The 22,254-nt window shown below is 40.3% G+C and overlaps 1 protein-coding gene across 6 annotated transcripts in view; it reads left to right on the top strand.

The window, feature by feature from the left end:
* The window catches only part of AFF3 (ALF transcription elongation factor 3), a 635,458-nt gene that overhangs the window by 431,948 nt on the left and 181,256 nt on the right, over positions 1-22,254 (top strand). For all 6 annotated transcript variants that reach the window (XM_061431670.1, XM_061431669.1, XM_061431668.1 and 3 more), the window contains one exon: positions 7,583-7,634. In XM_061431670.1, the coding sequence (XP_061287654.1) occupies positions 7,583-7,634 (52 nt within the window). The remainder of the gene's footprint in view (positions 1-7,582; positions 7,635-22,254) is intronic.

Genomic DNA, 22,254 nt, shown 5'->3' with positions numbered 1-22,254 from the left:
AAGATGGTAAGGGACAGGGAGGCCTGGCGTGCTGCAGTCCATGGGGTTGCAAAGAGTAGGACGTGACTTGGCGACTGAACAACAACAAAACTAAGTAATGAAGATAATACTAGGCAAATTGAGTGGTGAATCGGTATAGAGGAAACAGACCCACAGATATATGAAAACTAGATTCATGTCAGAGCTAACAATATAGATCAATGGAGAAAGAATGGCTTCTTAATAGATAGTGCCAACATAACTGGTAATCTATAGGGAGAAAAAGGAAGTTAACTCCTACCTCACATCATACACAGAAACTATTCCAGGTATTTGTAAAAGACCTAAATGTGACAAGTAAAATTATACACTTTCAAAAGGGTATAGAGAACATCTTTCTGATGTATTTCTTAAGTAAAACACCAAAAGAAAGTGTCAAATATAGGAAAATAGAAGGTTTTTATTGATGCTTTTGAACTGTGGTGTTGGAGAAGACTCTTGAGAGTCCCTTGGACTGTAAGGAGATCCAACCAGTACATCCTAAAAGATGTCCCAAATATTCATTGGAAGGACTGGTGCTGAAGTTGAAACTCCAATATTTTGGCCACCTGATGCAAAGAACTGACTCACTGGAAAAGACCCTGATGCTGGGAAAGATTGAAGGCAGGAGGAGAAGGGGACAACAGAGGATGAGATGGTTGGATGGCATCACCAGCTCGATGGACATGAGTTTGAGTAAGCTCCAGGAGTTGGTAATGGACAGGGAAGCCTGGCATGCTGCAGTCCATGGGGTCGCAAAGAGTCAGACACGACTGAGCGACTGAGCTGAACTAAATAAGGGGATGCTGCACAGCAGTGAGGATGAATGAACCAAAGCTAGGTGCATCATGTTGGCTGAATCTAAAAACCATACTACTGAATGACAGAAGTAAGTTCCAGAAGAATGCATACAGTACGAGTCCATTGATGTGAAATTTAAAATCAGGAAAAACTGAAGACTATTTTGTTTACAAATAAATACAGGGCAGCCAAAACTATCAAGAAAAGATGGAAGATTAACACAAGATTCCATTACTTGCTAACTGGAACTCAATAGGATGCAGGCCTAAGAGGATTCTGGGTTATTTATTTGTCAGTGTCCCATTTCTGGGCTTGCAAGGTGTTTTCACAATTAACCTAATTTGCTTTTTAAAAACTGTGTGTGTGTGTGTGTGTGTGTGTGTGTGTTCAGTCGCTTCAGTTGTGTCCGACTCTTTGCAACTCCATGGACTGTAGCCCACCAGGTTCCTCTGTCCATGGGATTTCCCAGGCAAGAGTACAGGAGTGGGTTGCCATGCCCTCCTCCAGGGGATCTTCCTGACCCAGGGATCTGTCTCTTGTGTCTCCTGCATTGGAAGGTTTGTTCTTTACCACTAGCACCACCCAGGAAGCCTATGTATATACACACACACACACACATTTTTACACACATTACATGCATGCTTTATTGAACTTCTTTTTAGGAAAAGCATAGCCTTTGTCTGAGACAGATTAATCTATGCCACAGTGAGATATAAGAATGAGAATCCATTTGACGTAAATGCTGGGAACCCTTGTCTTCATTCAAGTTTAGTGGCAGTCCCTCTACACAGGTCCAGTCTTTCTACTGTTTCTTAGAGATTATATTTATATTGTTACAATATTGTAAATTCCATTATTCATATATAATTTTTCTCATTGGCCTATAGGTACTTCCCAAAATTAAATTATTAATTAAATTAATATTAATGAGATGACTCAATAATTACTGAACAGAGTATAAATATTTTAAATCTCGGCTATGCAGGAAGAAAGATATAGCTGTGCAGAGTAGGATTGATAGAGGGAGGGGAGAGCAGGAGGGAAGCATAAATGGGGGGCTTCTTCACTTCACATAGTATAAAAGAAAAGGTACTGTCAGAAGTTGATTAATCAAAAAATAGAGGATTAAATTTATTTATAGTTAAAATACCCACTAGACATTAAAGACTTCCCTGGTGGCTCAGACGGTAAAGCATCTGTCTACAATGCGGGAGACCTGGGTTCGATCCCTGGGTTGGGAAGATCCCCTGGAGGAGGAAATGGCAATCCACTCCAGGACTATTGCCTGGAAAATACCATGGACAGAGGAGCCTGGTAGGCTACAGTCCATGGGGTTGCAAAGAGTCGGACACGACTGAGCAACTTCACTCAGACATTAAAAGGGCTTCCCTCATGGCTCAGATGGCAAAGCAATACAGGAGATGTGGGTTTGATCCCTGGGTTCAGAAGATCCCCTGGAGGAGGTCATGGCAATCCCCTCCAAGATTCATGCCTGGAGAATGCCCATGGACATAGGAGCCTGGCAAGCTACAGTCCATGGGGGTCACAAAAAGTCAGACACGACTGAGTGACTAAGCACAGCACAGACATTAAAAGTAGTTAAAGAACTGGCAACAGTGGTAAGAAGGGAGGTGGTCATAGTGTATTAAATATCTTCTCTCATTTTTCATATTAGAAATTATTATGTAGTCTCTGAAGTTGATTTATCTAAAAATAAGTGTCATAATGGTTGTTACCATGAGCACAGATTACTTTTACTATAAAGAAATGTTGTAGTATAGCATCAGTTTCCTTCCAAGCAGAAGCAGCCCAGGTCTATTTTGATTTCCTTTTCACAGTACAACTTATGTAGAGTGCAGTACTCCAGTCGTGCAGTCATTCAGTTAAATTAGACATTATCTAGAAGGCAATGGCACCCCACTCCAGTACTCTTGCCTGGCAAATCCCATGGACGGAGGAGCCTGGTAGGCTGCAGTCCATGGGGTCGATAAGAGTCCGACACGACTGAGCGACTTCACTTTCACTTTTCACTTTCATGCACTGGAGAAGGAAATGGCAACCCACTCCAGTGTTCTTGCCTGGAGAATCCCAGGGACGGGGGAGCCTGGTGGGCTGCCGTCTATGGGGTCACACAGAGTCGGACACGACTGAAATGACTTAGCATAACATAGCATCTTTCCAGACAGAGTACACCCCATATAAGCCCTTGGTACATTTATTGGGTTAAATATGTATCTGCTGCTGCTGCTGCTAAGTCGCTTCAGTCACGTCTGACTCTGTGCAACCCCATAGACGGCAGCCCACCAGGCTTCCTGTCCCTGGGATTCTCCAGGCAAGAACACTGGAGTGGGTTGCCATTTCCTTCTCCAACGCGTGAAAGTGAAGTCGTTCAGTCGTGTCCGACTCTAGCGACCCCATGGACTGCAGCCTACCAGGCTCCTCCGTGCATGGGATTTTCTAGGCAAAAGTACTGGAGTGGGGTGCCATTGCCTTCTCCAAACATGTAGCTACTGTAACTTTTTAAGTGGCCTGTTGGAGCCTCGAAACTTTCATACGTCAGATTCTGTATCCATCTCAGTGGAACGTGCTCATACACCATTTCCTCTTTCCCACTATCGCGTGGGATTCTGCAGTAACGAAAGGTCATCAGACAGCAGACATATACTGAGTGTGTAATATGTGTTTGGTCCTGTGGAAGGCTCGGAGCGTCAAGCTGAAAGAACACATATGAGATTAACATGGACACATTGCTATATTTAAAACGGATCACCAGCAAGAGCCTAGTGTATAGCACAGAGAGCTCTATACTCAACATTATGTAACAACCTAAACAGGAAAAGAATCGTAGAAAGAATGCTTTTGTTCACTCGCTAAGTCGTGTTCAACTCTTTGTCTTGCCATGGACTGCAGCATGCCAGGCTTCCCTGTCCTTCACTGTCTCCCACAGTTTGCTCAAACTCATGTCTGTTGAGTTGGTGATACCATCCAACCATCTCATCCTCTATCACTCACTTCTCCTCCTGCCCTCAATCTTTCCCAGCATCCAGGGCTTTTCCAATGAGTCAGCTCTTCGCATCAGGTGGCCAGAGTTTCAGCTTCAGATACATGTATCTGTATAATTGAATCACTTTGCTGTACACCTGAAACTAACACAACATTGTTAATCAGCTATCGGTTCAGTTCAGTTCAGTCGCTCAGTCGTGTCCAACTCTTTGTGACCCCGTGAATCGCAGCACGCCAGGCCTCCCTGTCCATCACCAACTCCCGGAGTTCACTCAGACTCATGTCCATCGAGTCAGTGATGCCATCCAGCCGTCTCATCCTCTGTCGTCCCCTTCTCCTCCTGCCCCCAATCCCTCCCAGCATCAGAGTCTTTTCCAATGAGTCAACTATACTCCAACATAAAATAAAAAGTTAAAAAGAAATTTAAAAAGAAAAAACACAAATAACATAGATATACGTGTACATATCTATTTACATGTGTGAGTATAAATATATATACACATACATGTGTGAGTATAAATATGTATACACATACGTGTGTGTGTGTGTAATTTTTCTTTCTATGGCTCATTTGTCTCTCTGCCTGTCCGTAATTATATTTCCTCATCAAGATGACCATGGTGCACCTGAGTTCGTCTCTTATGCCCAGTGTCTTCAAAAGATCGATTCAGGTCCCTTCCAAAGGACAGCAATGTGGAATCTATTGTGAAATCAGCTGAAATAGTCAGAACGACCCCCAGTAGTCCTGTTTGGTGGTAGCAAGGAAACATCTCCTGAGCACCCAACTTTTCAGTCTCTTCCTGAGCACTTTTTCTGGCTTACATTCATCATTTTTCCCTTGGGTCCTGATAAAGAGCCTATGATTCTTCCTGGCTTATACACTTAGACATTTCAAGTTAACTTCAGAAATTGCATCACCTAAAATTTCCAGATATTGGGGGAGAATTTTGTTTCATTTTTTCCGATGAACAGACATAGTTTTAATTCCTGACCTTATCCTGAGCTTACTTTTCCCCCAGAAAGGTTAATTCATGATCAGCTGAGAGCATTCACTCCCAGACTGTTCACAAATGCCTCATTTGGCCCTGTTGCATCCTTCCTCTTTGCCAGAAACTGTTCTGTTTTCCCCGTTGCCACAACATAAGTGCTGCTAAGAGCAGAGGTAATCAGCTGCAGCTTTGCGCCTGCGCTGATCCAGCCCCCAATCCCCACAGCCCCCAGACCCCAGGTGCAGTAAGGCCTCTGTCCCCCAGCCCGCGGGTTATCTGGCAGCATTGTTGATCAAGGTAAAACATGTTTATTCAAGCATCCAAATAATGTCTTTATATAGCGTGCTGATTTTTTTTTGGACATAAGTTGTTCAGAAATGTTTACTGTTGCCTGCTGTTCACGCTCCTGATGATGATGAGATGTGGGGTGACTTCTGGTGGCTGCAGACCAGGAAACATAACCGGTTTCTCCAAAGAAAGGGGGGAAAGTCACTGTATTTAAGAAAACTTAAACCTCCGTCTAGTTGTCTTTTTCATGTTGAGTTTTAAGCCAGCGTTTTCAGTCTCCTCTTTTATCCTCATCCAGAGGATCTCTAGTTCCTCTTCACTTTCTGTCATTAAGCTGGCATCATCTGCATATCTGAGGCTGTTGATGTTTCACCCAGCAATCTTGGTAAGGACAGAGGAGTCTGGCGGGCTGCAGTCTATGGGGGTCACAGAGAGTCGGACACAACTGAACAAGAAGAGCAGCTCGTTGTCTTTACCTGTCTTAGGTAATGCAGCTACTGTGACTCTGTATTTGGGGATTCTGGCAGGGATTGTGGTTACTTATTGGAAAGTAATTCTGGAAACTACTAAATTAGGTTATTTTCTCGCATGAAAGTAGCTGACAAGGTCTTGCCTGTCTCTCAATGAGTTCACAACAGGTCTGGCCTGGAAGACAAAATATGATATGGAAATATGAGCTTCAAAGTTTATTAATTTGCTGTCTCTACTTTTACTTCACTGTGATTTCCTGTGTTTGGGGGCTCTGTCTGATCAGGGTTTGCTGCTGAGGCAGTTAAAACAGGTGTTGTGACTTTTTTACAAGGCAGCTGCCCTTCATGGGCACTCCAGGCAATATGTGGGTGCTCATTAGCGCAGTCACACCTGAGATAGATGTGTGGGCCATATAGAATGGTCTTCTGTCTCTCACAACTGTTTCATTTCCTACAAGGAAAAAAGAAGTTTACTTTTGAGTTCAGCGTGGACCGCATCTTTGCAGTGTGTTCGTCATGTGATTTAGGAGGTCATTCCTGAGCCCAGGTGTCAAAAAGGGGCTTGGTACAGGACATAAACCTGAGGCCCTTAATGATAGACTGAGGGATTCTACGAGGTCTCCAGGCCTGACTTGAAATAGCAAACTAAAGCAAGTCGCCACCTTCAGTCCCATCTCTTGCAACTCATAATCTTCTCTGGGGTTTGTTAAACTATCAGCAATGCATAGCCAGCATGCTATGCTATGCTAAGCCACTTCAGTCGTGTCCGACTCTGTGCGACCCCAATAGCCAGAGCTAACTCACAGTGGCAGGCATGACCCTTCTGTCTCCTCTGTTGTTGTTTAGTCGCTCAGTTGTGTCCAACTCTGTGACCCCATGGACTATAGCCCACCAGGTTCCTCTGTCCGTGAAATTGACCAGGCAAGAATACTGGAGGGGGTTGCCATTTTCTGCTCCAGGGAATCTGGTATTGAATCCTTGTCTCCTGCTTAGCAGATGGATTCTTCACCACTGAGCCACCTGGGAAGCCCTTCTATCTCCTAGCCTCAAGGAAATAAAAAGAAGTGCCTTGTAATATGAGGATGTATAGTTTCAAACCAGCAGTGGTTGAGGATCTAAAAATTATATCTACTGTGAGAGGAATTTGCCCTTTAAAACTCCAAAAAATGGACCCATCCAATCCTTGACCACATACGGCAGAAATGTTGCTTAACTAGCCTCTCAGATGGTCAGGAAGGATTGCTGATTTGCATCTTATTCTGCGTTAACAGGGCGACCCCAGAATCTGCTGCCAGGGCTCTCTGTGGAGTGTCATTCTTGGGGATCTTGTAAGCTGGGGTGCAGCCTCAGTGTTGTGTACAATCCTCTTGTCCAAGCTCTGATGCTGCACACCTGGTTTAGCTTGTGTTAGGGCTAAACACAAACTAGACCCCACCATCCCACGTGGCGCTGGTGGTAAAGAACCCGCCTGCCTATGCAGGAGACACAAGAGACTCAGGTTCAATCCCTGGTTGAGGAAGATCCCCCAGACGAGGGCATGGCAACCGACTCCAGTATTCTTGCATGGAAAATCCCATGGACAGAGGAGCCACAGGGTCAGGAAGAGTCAGACACAACTGAAGTGACTGAGGATACACATGGCAGAAAGTATCAAAGTGCCTTGCATCTAGAATGCTAATGGGGTTTATTTCCTTAAATTTCCTGTAAAATGAAGGGGAAGAAAACAGGTTCCATCTGTAAGATATTTATCTTTTGGCAGGGTCTCCACTCTGAGCCTCTGGTTGTTTGCAAACAGCTCCTTCGTACCTATTCATAGATCCGTGCCCGGGCAATTGTATTACAGAGAAGAAACTATTTTGCAAATCCAGTTCTTGGACAATAAAAAGATGTTTTAAAAGCCTCCTGCTGCACATTTTGAATGATTGTTAATATTGAATCTCTCTTAAATCTTAAAGGCTGTAACACTCACATGTTGGGTTTTTTTTTTTTTTTTTTTCTGCTTCCTTTTTTAAGAGAAAGGTGATGCCGAGCCAGAGAGTCCAGACAATGGCACATCGAACACATCGTAAGTCTCTTTCCTGTTTCTATCCCGAGTTCTTTAATACGCTTATAATACAAAATAGCACAAATATCTTGTTATAGTAATAATAATAGTGGAAGGAAGTCTGTGGTTCTCTTTCTCATGATAATGTCTGCTTAAATGCTTTTGCATGCAGTTGCATTTGAGGTCTTTCTAATGCTTTAGCCCAGTAAGAGTAATCTTGAAAACACAAGGCTCCTCTTTATAATGTACAGATAGATGTAATGAGATTTGATGGTATTATGGGGCGGAGGAAGGGAGGAGAGCTTTTGGACCTTGCTCAGCAACGCCTATCACTGTCATAGATAATTGGAGAGTGTTTCTCACATGCTGGGAGATCGTCTGTCCTACACACCTGGGAAGTACCAGTGTCATTTTAAGGCCTGCCCTTTGCAACTCACCTCTGAATTATGTGAAATGTACAGTTATAGACATCTCTGGACCATGAAGGGATTATTCATTTTTTGAGTTTACAAACGCAGTTGTAAAGAGATAACAAAGGGCTCTTTTTAAGCACGTTCTTCATTCCACATTTCGTCTTTCTCCTCTCAATACTCAAGCAATCGAAAAACGTTCGGATGATTAATTTGATGCCCAGTTTATGTGCCAAAGTTTACATAACTCACGCGCTAACAAATTATTTTGGCTGAATAGGAATTAATAACAGGTTTTTCCTTAAAAATCATTATTTTTATCATTTCTGAGGAGTTAAATGTGATTTCTTATTATAAGACAGTTTTGTGGATATATCCATATTTGGACCAGTGCTCTTCTTACTAAGCATTTAAAGTGCTTTCTAGCCATCAGAAATGACAGCTTGTGATATAACATTATTGAGTGTATTTGTCCAAGATGTGTTTCTCAGTCTAGGAAGAGTCTTTGGCTTGCATAGGATGACTATTTATTTCATAAAGATTGTGATTATTTGCTGGTCTTTCTTAAGATATTATCCTAAAAGTTATAAGTGGTTCTATTATCATGATTTCTAATGATATAATGATTGTGACTGGTTTCAAATTGTTAAAGTATTACTAATTTTTAAATTTTTTACTATATAAAATAGGAAAAGGGTTTTAATGCCATCTGGAGGCATTCTAGAGAACTGAAAAGGGTAGAGTCACTTTTAAAGATTTAGTTCTTTCGAGCAACGTTTGAGACTAGAGAAGAATTTACGCAACTAAAATATTAACTATTTGAGAGTAAGTTTTATTTTTATAATTAATTTTATAAAAGTGTTAATTATTATAGAAGTAACCATTTTTCAACAAAATCATTTTAAAAGCATACAAAATATGCTGGAAAGCAGCTAGCATCCTACATTTAATTTTTTCAAATTTAAAATCACATACAATGGGAATTCCCTGGCTTTCCAGCGGGTAAGACACCATACTTTCACTGCCCAGAGCCCAGGTTCAGCTCCTGGTTGGGCAACTAAGATCCCACAAACCTCACAGAACAACCGAAAAAGAAAAATCACATTCAATAGACTCAAATTTTGTTAATACAGTTTGATGTGCCACTAAAGCTCTCCTTCCCTTATACGTTTCTGAAAAGCCTTAGTTTCTATAACTCATTACCTTAACAAAATCAATATGTTGTCTGAGAAGTTACTTTAAAACCCTCCAGAGATTTGTGAATAGTGAAAGCTTGAAGCATGACCCCACATTCCTGAACAAAGCAGTTCCTTATTCATCTGCTCACATCCTGCCTCTTGAACTAGAAAGAGCAGAAATAAAGTCTGAGGTTGGACCTGTATTAAAAGTGGAGACTTCTGAGCTTGATCCTCTCAAAGAGCCCTCTAGCAGTGTTCCTGTTATGATTAGGCAAGAGGAATAGCTTATTACGAATAAAGAGCAGGAACTCAGGCTGCCTTAGACTTGGGGAGAGATTTACAGTCTCTGTGTGATACCCTATCTGAGCTTTATCTATATAGACAGATAAGTAAGGCAGGGATAGTATCCTTATTTTTCATATAAGGACTCTAAGGATCAGAAAAGTCATTCAATTTGAGTGATAAAACTAGGACACAAATCTTAGGATATTTTGCTTTTTTTGGCCATTTACCATGATGAGGGAGTGAGTGGATCTTAGGAGACAAAATAAAGTCATAAGTCAAACCAAGTAGAAAAACGGGGATCTATTTATTTGTTAGATGGTAAGCATATTAGTTTGCTAGGGCTTCTGTAACAATATAGCACAGACTGGGTCCCGTGAACAAGAGAAATTTATTATCTGAGTTCTGGAAGCTAGAAACCCAATATTATCATTAGGATTTGTTTCTACTATGAAGGAAGGATCTTTTTCTAGGTCTTGTTCATTGTTCTGTAGATAAACATCTCCCTGTGTTTCTTCACATCATCTTCCTCCTATGCCTGTCTCTGTGTCCATATTTCCCCTTTTTATAAAAATACTAGTTATGTTGGATTTTGACCCACCCTAATAATTTCATTTTAACGTCATTACCCTGGTGAAGACCCTGTCTCCACATAAAATCACATTCTGGAGTACTGGAAGTTAGGACTTCAACATGTGGATTTTTAGAGGATACTCAGCATTAAGGGTCAGGATAGTCATAATGATTCAGAAGCCAGTTCAGCAGAATCAGAGTGTATGGATGCCAGAACATGGAACAAGCTGAGAGGACCTGATGTGTATCTGCTAAGTCACTTTAGTCATGTCCGACCCTGTGTGACACCCACCAGGCTCCTCTGTTCGTGGAATTTTCTAGGCAAGAATACTAGAGTGAGTTGCCATGCCCTCCTCCAGGGGATCTTCCCCACCCAGGGATTGAACCCAGGTCTCCTGCATTGCAGGGAGATTCTTTACCATCTGAGCCACCAGGGAAGCCCAAGATAACCTGATAAAACAGACCAAAATTATGAACTCCATGGGAACTGAAGGGGTGAAGCAGAGCAAAGAAAACTGTCAATAACATACACACAGGCACTGGGGAAGATACATCTTCCGCATTTGTGGTTTGGTGGGAAAATGTCAACTTCCAAGATGCCTCTACATCCCTTTGTCTGTAGAGTTCCATGAACTGTGAGTTATTAAAAGGCATTTTATGGATTTAAACTTTAGTATATAATTGAGTCTCCATACAGCTCATTTTCCAAGGAAACATCTTTCCTCACTGGCCTCTTTTAAAAGTGAGGTGGTTTAGTTGCAAAGTCATGTCTGACTCTTATAACCCCATGGACTGTACCCTCCCAGACTCCTGTCCATGGGATTCTCCAGGCAAGAATACTGGAGTGAGTTGCCATTTCCTTCTCCAGGGGATCTTCCTGACCCAGGAATCAAACCCAGGTCTCCTGCCTTGCAGGCAGATTTTTTACCAACTGAGCTGGAGATTAGCATTATTTGTGATGGCCAAGACATGGAAGCAACCTAAGTGTTCATTGATGGATGAATGGATAAAGAAAATGTGGTATATGTACACAATGGAATATTATTCAGCTTTAAACAGAGGGATATCCTGCTACTTGTGACAACACAGATAGACCTTGAGGGCAGGATGCTAAGTGAAATAAGTCCAACAGAAAAACAAATGCCATATAACCTCACTTGTATGTAGAATCTTTAAAAAAGAGAGAGAGAGAGAGAGTGCTCATTGATACCAAGAACAGATTAGTAGCCTCCAGAGGCTGGGGGTGAGGAGGTGACCACCTTCACTTCATTTTGAGTGAAGGTGGTCAAAACGTACAAACTTCAAGTTATAAAATAAAAAAGCCCTGGGAATGTAACGTAAATCATGGTGACTATAGTTGATAATCCTGTATTAAATATATGCAAGTTGCTAAGAGTAAATCTTAAAAGCTCTCATCACACACACAAAAAAGTGTAACTATGTGTGGTAATAGATGTCAACTAGATTTACTGTCGTGATCATTTTGCAGTATATACTTGTATGGAGTCATTACTGAAACATTAGTAATTAACAGTACTTCAGTAAACATTACCTACTAAAACAAGTAAAAGCAGGAGGTTAATCATAATGCATGATACGTCAGTGTACAGGGATTGCCTTATAGGATAGAGTAGTCTGGATAACACCTGAGGATCCCTTCAGGATATATTATTGAATGGTTTTCTGAGTATTCATAAAGATGAGAGTTTTTTATATCTTTTTATAGTTTATTCTTAGCGCACACACAAATTAAAATTTTTGTGATAGAATGCCAGTGTTCTCAGTGATAGAGAAGCTTATGTTGGATTAACTCTCCTCCTGATAACTATTGAAAACTCCAGATGAAATATTCTTAAAAAAACAGAACTTAAAATTTGAAGACACTAGAGTCTGATCGCGAAAAGGCAGAAAATGTTGGCAGTTTGACCCTTGAAAGAAAGAAATTGGAATGCATGAGATCTACATTTATACAGCTTCTCCTCTGAGGGCACTCCACATTCCATAAAGAACAACTGCAATTCAAGGCCATAATCATATTATCTTGAAGTGGCTGAAGATGGAGTTCAAGGCTGCCACGGTGGCTGGGATTTAAGGGAGGAAATTCCAGAGAGAAGTCAGCCATACAGAAGAGAGTTCCACTTCTGTGTTTAAATTCCCTGTCATGCTTGAATGACTTCTAAACTGCATATGTATGGGGAAAGGCCAGTGAGCCCAGTGGAAAACGATAACTGAATCACTGAAAAGCTGAGCAGAGATGTCAACATCTGTCTACTGCCTACGACTGCCTATAGAGTATGGAATTTGAATCTCACCCAAGTTATAGGGAATGTAATGTAAATCATTACAAACACTTGGCAAACGCTTGGGTTTTTGCCTGAAACCTCAGAAACGCCTTGCCTTTAAGAATAAAGGATTCACCCTAAAACTTAAGGGCATAACCAAAGTAGATCATAACAAAATGCAATCCTAAGTATTCACAAGTTCAGCTAGTGATTTGTCTGAAAGAACAAAAATATTAATACTCTAAAGGTATAAAACAGAATCTAAAGCCTCTATAACACCATTCAAAATATTTATTGCCTAACCAAAAATTAAAGAATATGTGTAGGAATAGGAAATTGTTATCCATAATCAAGAAAAGAAAGTAACCTAAATGTTGGTATTTTCAGACAATAACTTTAAAACATATTAAAATATGTTCAAGAACATAAACAAAAACATGGTCATAGTAAGTGAAAGAAGAGACCTCTCAGCAGGAAAATGGAAACAATTAAGACAAACCGAATGAAAATTCTGGAACTGAAAAGTAACATGTTTGAAATGAAAATGTAACTGGATAATCTTAAGTGAAAAATGGAAATGATGAAATAATGGGTAAATAAACTTCAGATCAGTAAACATTATCTAATATGAAGAACAACGAGAATGAAGATTAAAAACAATGAGCAGAACCTCAGTGAATTATAGGACAATATCAAGCAGTATAACATACATGTAATTGGGGTCCCAGAGGAGAGGACAGAGAAGTAGATCAGAAAAAATATTTGAAGAACTAATAGCTGAAACTTTCCTAAACTGGCTGAAAACCTTAACTTACATGAAGCTCAACAAATCCTGCTGCTGCTGCTAAGTCGCTTCAGTCGTGTCCGACTCTGTGCAACCCCATAGATGGCAGCCCACCAGGCTCCTCTGTCCCTGGGATTCTCCAGGCAAGAAGACTGGAGTGGGTTGCCGTTTCCTTCTCCGATGCATGTATGCATGCTAAGTCACTTCGGTCATGTCTGACTCTGTGAGACCCTATGGACACGAACCCACCAGGTTTCTCTGTCCACAGGATTCTCTAGGCAAGAATACTGGACTGGGTTGCCATTTCCTTCTCCCAACAAATCCTAAACAGGATAAAGAAAAGTAAAACCACATCTTGAAAGATTATAGTAAAATTGCTGAAACCTGAATTAAAGAGATCTTGAAAATCTTAAACATTGCTAGAGAAAAATGACATATTATGTTTAAGGTATCAGTGATGCAGTTAACCAAAGGATTCCTACCACAGAGTACAGAGGCTGGAATACAAGCAAAGACATTGTTAAAGTACTGAAAGACCAAAAAAAAAGAAGATAAATAAATGTCAAGTTAGAATTATAAATCTAGCTAAAATATCCTTCAAAATAAAGTGAAATAAAGTTATTTTTGATGTTATATAATCTGAGAGAATTTGTCTCCAGTAGGCCTGCAGTACAGTAAATGATAAAGGAAATTTGTCAGACTGAAGGGTAGTAATATCAGGTGGAAGTTCAAACCTACATGAAGGAAGAATTTACAGGCATGAAAAATATATGTGTAAATATAAAAGATTATTTAATGCTAAAAATAAGATACTGTTTTATGGAATTTATGATGTATGCTAATATAAAATATATGATAAAATAGTTCAAAGGATAAGAGAGGGTAAGTGGAATTGCATGACTACAAGATTCTTACGTTTTATGTGAAGTGATATATAATAATATTAAATGCAAGTAGACTGGCAGTAAGTTAAGGATGCATAGTGAAATACCTAGAAAAACCACTAAAAAATATCCAAAAGAGCATAAATGTCATTGGAGGCATTAAAATAAAATATCAAAATAGGTTAGATTTAAAAGACTGCCTAATGTCTTTAAGATATACAGTTTAAATACAAAAACCAGTAGGTTGAAGCCAAAAGAGGAAAAGGTAGACTGTGTAAATAATAAGTATAAGAAACCTAGTGTGATGCTATTAAACACCAAATAGAGTTCTAGATGAAAAGTATTAGCAGAGGTAAAAAGAATATTTTCTCATTCTAAAAAGGTTAGTTAATGAAGAAACCATAACAGTCATAATATGTATGTAACAAAAACTGAGAGAACAACAATAGAAAATTTTTAAATCCCTTTCTTCAGTAATCAATAAAAAAAAATTAAGCAAAATATTAGGAAGCACATAGAAGATTTGAACATTAACAACCACTTTGTCCTAACTGAAATTTATAAAACACTACCCAAAAAGTGTACGATATAATTTAATCAAGTACTCATGATTTGCTCACCAAGATAGACCTTATTGTGCACAGTAAAAGACATATCAATAAATTCCATAGGATTAAAATCTTAAAGAATATGTTCTATGACCACAGCATGATTCCATTATAAGTCAATAGCAATGGAATTCCAGAAAACTTCTAATATTTAAAAGTTAAATAGCATTCCTAAATAGAATAATCACAAAGGAAATTAGAAAATAATTTTAACTGAATGAAAATGCATGTACAATTTACGAGCTTTTACTGGATTCACTGAAATAATATGCACAACAAAAAACATATGTATAACTTTACATGGCTTGATTAGAAGAGAACAAAGGTGAACATCTGTAATTTATGTTTCTACTTTAAGGAGCTAGAAAAGGAAGAATAAACTAAACTGAAATAATTAGGAATAAATGCATAATAACAATAGGAGTAGACATTGTAAAACAATAGAGAAATTAAGAAAGCCAAAATTTGTTTCTTTTAAAAATTTAGTAAAATTAGCAAAACACTGAAAGAACTAATCAAGGAAGAAAGGAGGAAAAATATAAATTACCAACATTAGCAAAGAAAAAGTGGTCATAACTGCATATCCTACAGAAATTTAAATAGTAATAACTGGATATTATGAACTAATTTCTGCTAATTAATTTGACAGCTTAGATGAAATAGTCAATTTCCTCAGAAAATGTAATTTATCATAACTTCCATGAGAAAAAAATAGAATATCTGAATGACCCTATTACTATTAAAGAATTTGAATTTGTATTCAAAACTATTCAAGAAAATTCCTCCAGAGTCAGGTGGTCTCACTGGCAGATTCCATGAAAACTTAAGTAAGAAATGTTTCTACCAATGAATCACCACAAATGAACTACTAGTCTTACACAAACTCCTTCAGAAAATAGGAGAGGAAGAAAAACTACTGAATGTATTGTTAGAGAGTCAGTATAACCTTGATACCAAAATATGACATAGGATTATAAGAAAGAAAGTTATCACTCAATATTTCTTATAGACATTAAAAACTTAAACTTCTTAACAAACCATTAGTATATATGATCCAATGATACATAAGAAGGATATGATTCTTTATAACCAAGTAGGGTTTATCACAGGAATGAACAGTTGACTTAACATTAGAAAACATAATTAATATAATCTACCATATTAACAAAATAATGGAGAAAACCATATGGTCCTCTAAATAAATGAAGAAAAAGCATTTGACATGATTCAGCACCCATCTCGGAGAAGGCAATGGCAACCCACTCCAGTACTCTTGCCTGGAAAATCCCATGGGCGGAGGAGCCTGGTGGGCTGCAGTCCATGGGGTCACTAAGGGTCGGACACAACTGAGTGACTTCACTTTCACTTTCATGCATTGGAGAAGGAAGTGGCAACCCACTCCAGTGTTCTTGCCTGGAGAATCCCAGGGACGGGGAGCCTGGTGGGCTGCCCTCTATGGGGCTGCGCAGAATAGGACACGACTGAAGCCACTGAGCAGCAGCAGCAGCAGCAGCAGCACCCATCTATGACTTTAAAACTCTCAGCAAACTAGGACAAGAAGAGAACTTACTTTATCTGACAAAGGGAATCTGCTCCCACATCTCCTGATAACATCATATTTAATGGTGAAATACCAAACACTTTCCTCCTGAGATCAAGAACATAACATTAATGTCTGCATTATCTCCTCTATTTAGCATTGCACTGGAAGTTCTCAATTCAGTTCAGTCGCTCAGTCATGTCTGACTCTTTGCGACCCCATGAACCACAGCACGCCAGGCCTCCCTGTCCATCACCAACTCCCGAAATTCACCCAGACTCATGTCCATCTAGTCGGTGATGCCATCCAGCCATCTCATCCTCTGTTGTCCCCTTCTCTGAAGTTCTAGTGAATGCAATAAGGCAAGAAAAGGAAATAATAGACATAAAGACTGAAAAATCTTTTGGAAAACTCTTTATGAATGATTGCTTATAGAGAAAATCCTAAGAAATTTAATAAACAACTACTAGGGCTTTTCGGGTGGCGCTAGTGGTAAGGAACCTGCCTGCCGGTGCAGGAGACATAAAAGACACAGGTTCAATCCCTGGGTCAGAAAGATCTCCTGGAGGAGCGCATGGCAACCCACTCCAGTGTTCTTGCCCGGAGAATCCCATGGACAGAGGAGCCTGTGGGCTACTGTCTACAGAGTCCAAAGAGTTGGACATGACAGAAGCAACTTAGCACACATGCGGCTGCTGCTAAGTCCCTTCAGTCGTGTCCGACTCTGTGCGACCCCATAGACAGCAGCCCACCAGGCTCCCCCATCCCTGGGATTCTCCAGGCAAGAACACTGGAGTGGGTTGCCATTTCCTTCTCCAATGCATGAAAGTGTAAAGTGAAAGAGAAGTCGCTCAGTCGTGTCCGACTCTTCGAGACCCCATGGACTGCAGCCTACCAGGCTCTTCTGTCCATGGGATTTTCCAGGCAAGAGTACTGGAGTGGGTGCCATCGCCTTCTCCAAGCACGCATGCTACTAGAACCAATAAATGAATTTAGAAGGGTCAGTTTACAAAACTCAATTGCGTTTCTAATAGCAATAAACAGTTAACAGTTGCAAAATGAAATAAAAGCCACCCTGTTTACAATGATATAAAATGCTGAATAAATTTAGCAAAAGACAAATAAGACTTATACACGGAAAGTCATTAAACCTTGAGGAGAGAATTTTAGACTTAGATAGATGGAGAGAAGTTCATAAATTGGAAGGCTAATTGAATGTTAATATGTCAGTTCTCATACAAGTATGAAAGTGTTAATCAAAGGGCAGTAGGACACTTATAGAAAATGACAAGTTGCAAATTTTTATAGATAAGCAAGGGGCCTGGGTAACCAAAACTGTTGAAGAAGAGCAAGTTTGGAGGCCCTACAGTACCTGATTTCAAGGCTTACTGTAAAACTAAAGTAATTAAGATAGTGTGGCATTGACATAAGACAGATAAAGTAGAGTCTGGAAATAGACCCACAAATATATGGTCACCTGATTTTTGATAAAGACATCAAGCTGTTGAGTGCGGAAAGCCAAGTCTTCAACAAATGGCACTTGAGCAGCTGCTGGGGAAACATATGAATCTCACACCAGACACAATGGAGATGGATCACAGACATCAACAAAGAAGCCAAAACTGCAAAGCTTCTAAAAGAAAGCATAGGACAATTTCTTTATACCCTGCAATGATTTCTTACAGAAACCACAAAACCAGAGAAAAGAAAGCCCTGATGAATTGGACTTCACCAAAATTCTATATCTATGGTCACCGAAGTGACAAGACAAGACACAAACTGGGAGAATGTATTTATAGTACATATACCTGACAGATACCTTGTATCCGGAATATATAAGGAACTCTGACAATTCAATAAGAAAGTGATGAAAACACAGATTTTTTTAAATGGGCAAAAAAGCCTTGAACAAAACAAAAGAAGATATACAAGTGGCCAATAAGGAATTGAAAACATTCATTTTACTAATAATATTCATCTTCAGGGAAATGCAAATTAAAACCACAATGAAATACTACTATATACCCACTAGAGTGATTAAAACTGAAAAGACCAACACCACCAAACAGTGACGGGTTATGAAGCAACTGAAACTCTGGTGTATTGCTGTTGTGAGTGTAAAAATGACATAACCATTTTTAAAAACTGTTTCTTATACACACATTTATTGCATTCCCCAGAAATTAGGCACATACTTCCATTTGTAATTATTAACATGGGGAAAATGAAAAACATATGTCATTTAAAAGATTAGTACAAGAATTTTAATAGTGGCTTTATTCTTGATAGTCAGAAACTGGAAACAACCCCAATATACATCAGCTGGTAAATGGATAAACAATTCTGGCATGTTGGAATACTGGAATACTTTCCAGTGTATTGGAAACATAATGGAATACTTCTAATAAAAAATTAACAAATTCCCCAACATCATCTTTAGATTCAGTGCAGTCTGAGTCAAAATTCCAGCAAGTTATTTTGTGGATATCAACAAATTGATTCTAAAGTCTATAACGGAAAAGCCAAAGACTTCGAATAGTCAATACAGTAAGAAAGAAGAACAAAGTTGGAGGCCCAAAGTACCCAGCTTCAAGACTCACTCTAAAGCTACAGCACTCAGCAAAGGAATAGAGAAGTAGACGATGGAACACAACAGAGAGCCCAGAAACAGACCCACCTAAATATAGTCAGCTGGTCTCAGAAAAACAATTAAAGACAATACAATGGACATAGATGGTCTTTTCAACAAATGGTGGCGGAACATTGTATATGCACATATTAAAAAAATGAATCCAGACACAGCCTTACACTCCTCACTAAAATTAACCCAAAATGGATCACAGACCTAAATGTCAAACACAGTACCATAAAACTCCTGGAAGACCGCACAGAAGAAAACCTACATGGGGACTTGCCTGGCGGTCCAGTGGTTAAGACTCCATCATGCTCCCAGTGCAGGGGGCATGGGTTTGATCCCTGGTCAGGGAACTAAGATCCTGCATGCTGCCTGGCACAGCCAAAAGAAAAGAAAAAAACAAAAAACCTCCATGACCTTGACTATGGTGATGACCTTTTTGAGCAAGTGACTAAGGCGGTACGGGCAGCAGAAGAGCAGACCGAAATCCTTTTAGATTTTACATCTTTACTAGGAATAAGGAGCAAATGGAGATTTCCAAGACACAGTGAAGACTGCAATTTGGCAGGGTCGCTGTGCTTGCTTAATCCAGATTTGCCCACCACTGGCCAATCAATGCTCAAGTCTGAGGTCGAAAGCATAGGCTTGTGGAAAACTCCTAAGGCAGGACCCATCTGCATTTGAACAAAATTGCGATAACTTTAAAGAATAAATGAGGATTCAAAATGACCTTCATAAATTAAGGAAACTGGATTAAACACAAACAGTTAAATTCCTAGGAAAAAGAAATAACAAAATGTAGTGGAAGGAAGTGGTCTGCCCGGCGTGCACACTGTACAATAAAAGACTGGGAAGCTATTAGGAGCTCAAACTGAACTAGAGCATCCCGCAAAACCTTCCTTCTCCAAAGTTAATACAGTAGTTGGAATATATGGTAAGGGTCCATTACCTAGTAGGCACTCAGTAAATTCTTATTATTACTATTTAACAGTAATAATATGTGACATAGAGAGAAAGTGAAAAGAGAGGGAGAGAGAAAGCAACCCTATCACTGCAGTTGATACAGATCAGAGCTTAATGAGAATTTTCATCTCTCCTCTTAAAAAGATAACAGTTAGAAAGGGTTAAGTTTACAAAGACTCTTGAGAGTCCCTTGGACAGCAAGATGAAACCAGTCAATCCTAAAGGAAATCAACCCTGAATATTCATTGAAAGGACTGCTGCTGAATGTCTACTACTTTGGCCACCTGGTGCAAAGAGCTGACTCACTGGAAAAGACCCTGATGCTGGGGGAGATTGAAGGCAAAAGAAGAAGCAGGGTGACCAAGGATGAGATGATTAGATGTATCACCAACTCAATGGACATGAATTTGAGTTAAATTCTGGGAGATAGCAAAGGATGGGAAAGCAGTCCATGGGGTTGCAAAAAGTTTGATATGACTTAGTGACTGAACACGGAGAAGGCAATGGCAACCCACTCCAGTCCTCTTGCCTGGAAAATCCCATGGACGGAGGGGCCTGGTAGGCTGCAGTCCGTGGGGTCGCTAAGAGTCGGACATGACTGAGCGACTTCACTTTCACTTTTCACTTTCATGCATTGGAGAAGGAAATGGCAACTCACTCCAGTGTTCTTGCCTGGAGAATACCAGGGACTGGGGAGCCTCTTGGGCTGCCGTCTATGGGGTCGCACAGAGTCGGACACGACTGAAGCGACTTAGCAGCAGCAGCAGCAGCAGTGACTGAACAGCAGCAAGAAGTTTACAAAGCTCTCCTAGTGAAGCTGGGACTGTGAAGAAAAAGGCTGAGTGGTCAGTTTTCTCCAGAGATGTCAGCTGGAAGTGCTGTTCTCCCGGCCTCCAGACTATAGGACCAGAGGCCAGCAGTTCATGGCTTCACCTCTCCCCAGAGGTAAACTCCAAGCCAGGAGTTGGCTGGAGAATTCACCTCCACCGCTGCTAATCTTAAACATCTTGGAAGACTTGGGTATCACTGACTGGTGGAACAAAGTGGGTCTAAATGATGTCCAAAGCTCCTTTCCAGGTGTCTGATGTGCACCTGTGAGTCATTTATAAAGGTGAAAGGTGACCCATGTTATATCAATGAGTTTGTATCAACTCCACCAATTCAGGCTACTGCATAACAAACCACCATAGACTCAGTGGCATATAAACAGCAGAAAGTATTGCTTATAGTTTTGGAGGCTTGGAAATCTAGGATCAAGTTGCCAGCCGGCTCAGTGCCAAAACCAAAACTTCCTGGTTTGCAGGTGGCTATCTTCTTGCTGTGTCTTCACACTGCAAAGAATGGAGAGACAGGAAGCAAACTCTCTCGTGTCTCTTCTTGTAAGGGCATTAACCCCATTCATGCTGCCGCTACCTTCGTGACCTCATACCTCCCAAAGGCCTACCTCCTAATACCATTACATTAAGGGTTAGGATTTCAACATACAAGTTTGGGAGAGGGGACACAGCCCATAGTTACTTATTAAACATATCTTATGCCCATTGTAGAATTACCTTAGAAAATGTTAAATATGGAGGGAAAATATACAAAGGAACAGTTATGTGCTAAACATATCAAGAAATCTCTCACTTATGCATGTGCTTTTAATAATAAGATTATAGAAACTAATCATATAATAGGTTTTGGAATTTGAGAGATCAAAGTCAATTTGAGAACTGTTACCAAAAGAGGTTATTTTCTTTTTAGAGAAATCTGAAACTTTCCTGATGTTTATTTTGGCCATAGCAATCCGTGTCTAAAATGATGAACTGTGACTGTTCTTTTAGCCCGTGAGGTACCTTCCCGAGAGACTGCCTTTCTGTATCTGTTTAAGTCATTTGCCAGGATCCTGTCTGCTAGGAAAATGAGAAATCTAGCATAGGCCCTTTGTCTAGAGAAAAGTGGCCAGATCCCGTTTCTCCTTGGAAGGCTCTTTAGGGCTCCTTGGCCTCCCTCCTTACATAGATGCAATTAGACTGAAGGCCTTCGAGAGGTGTGGCGTGTCCAATGGATGTGGAAGGAAAACCTTGACCCAGCCTTCAGGAACCAGCTGGTCCCAGCGGGAATGGGCAGCGTTGCTGAAAGGGAGGAGGGGTCAGGAAGTTGCTTTACCTGAGAAGGAAATGAGGTGTCACTTTGTGCTGGTTGTTAGTCCTTCAGTCTTGTCCAACTCTTGTGACCCCGGAGGATGTCGGGAAGATCCCTTGCAGAAGGGAATGGCAGCCCACTCCAGTATTCTTGCCTGGAGAATTCCCTGGACAGAGGAGCCTGGAGGGCTCCATGGGGTCGCAAAGACTCAGCCACGACTGAGTGACTTTCACTTTCGCTTTGTGATAGCTGTCCTCTCAGGTTAAAATACTAAATGAATCCAAAATGTAGATTGAACTTATGCCATCCCAGAACAAGGTGCAAACCCTAACTTCCATGTCCTTACACCAGACAGAAAGGCCCATCGTCCCAGAG

This window comes from Bos javanicus, chromosome 11, assembly GCF_032452875.1.
Source record: "Bos javanicus breed banteng chromosome 11, ARS-OSU_banteng_1.0, whole genome shotgun sequence".
NCBI lineage: Eukaryota > Metazoa > Chordata > Mammalia > Artiodactyla > Bovidae > Bos > Bos javanicus.
This window is presented reverse-complemented; position numbering and strand designations above follow the sequence as displayed.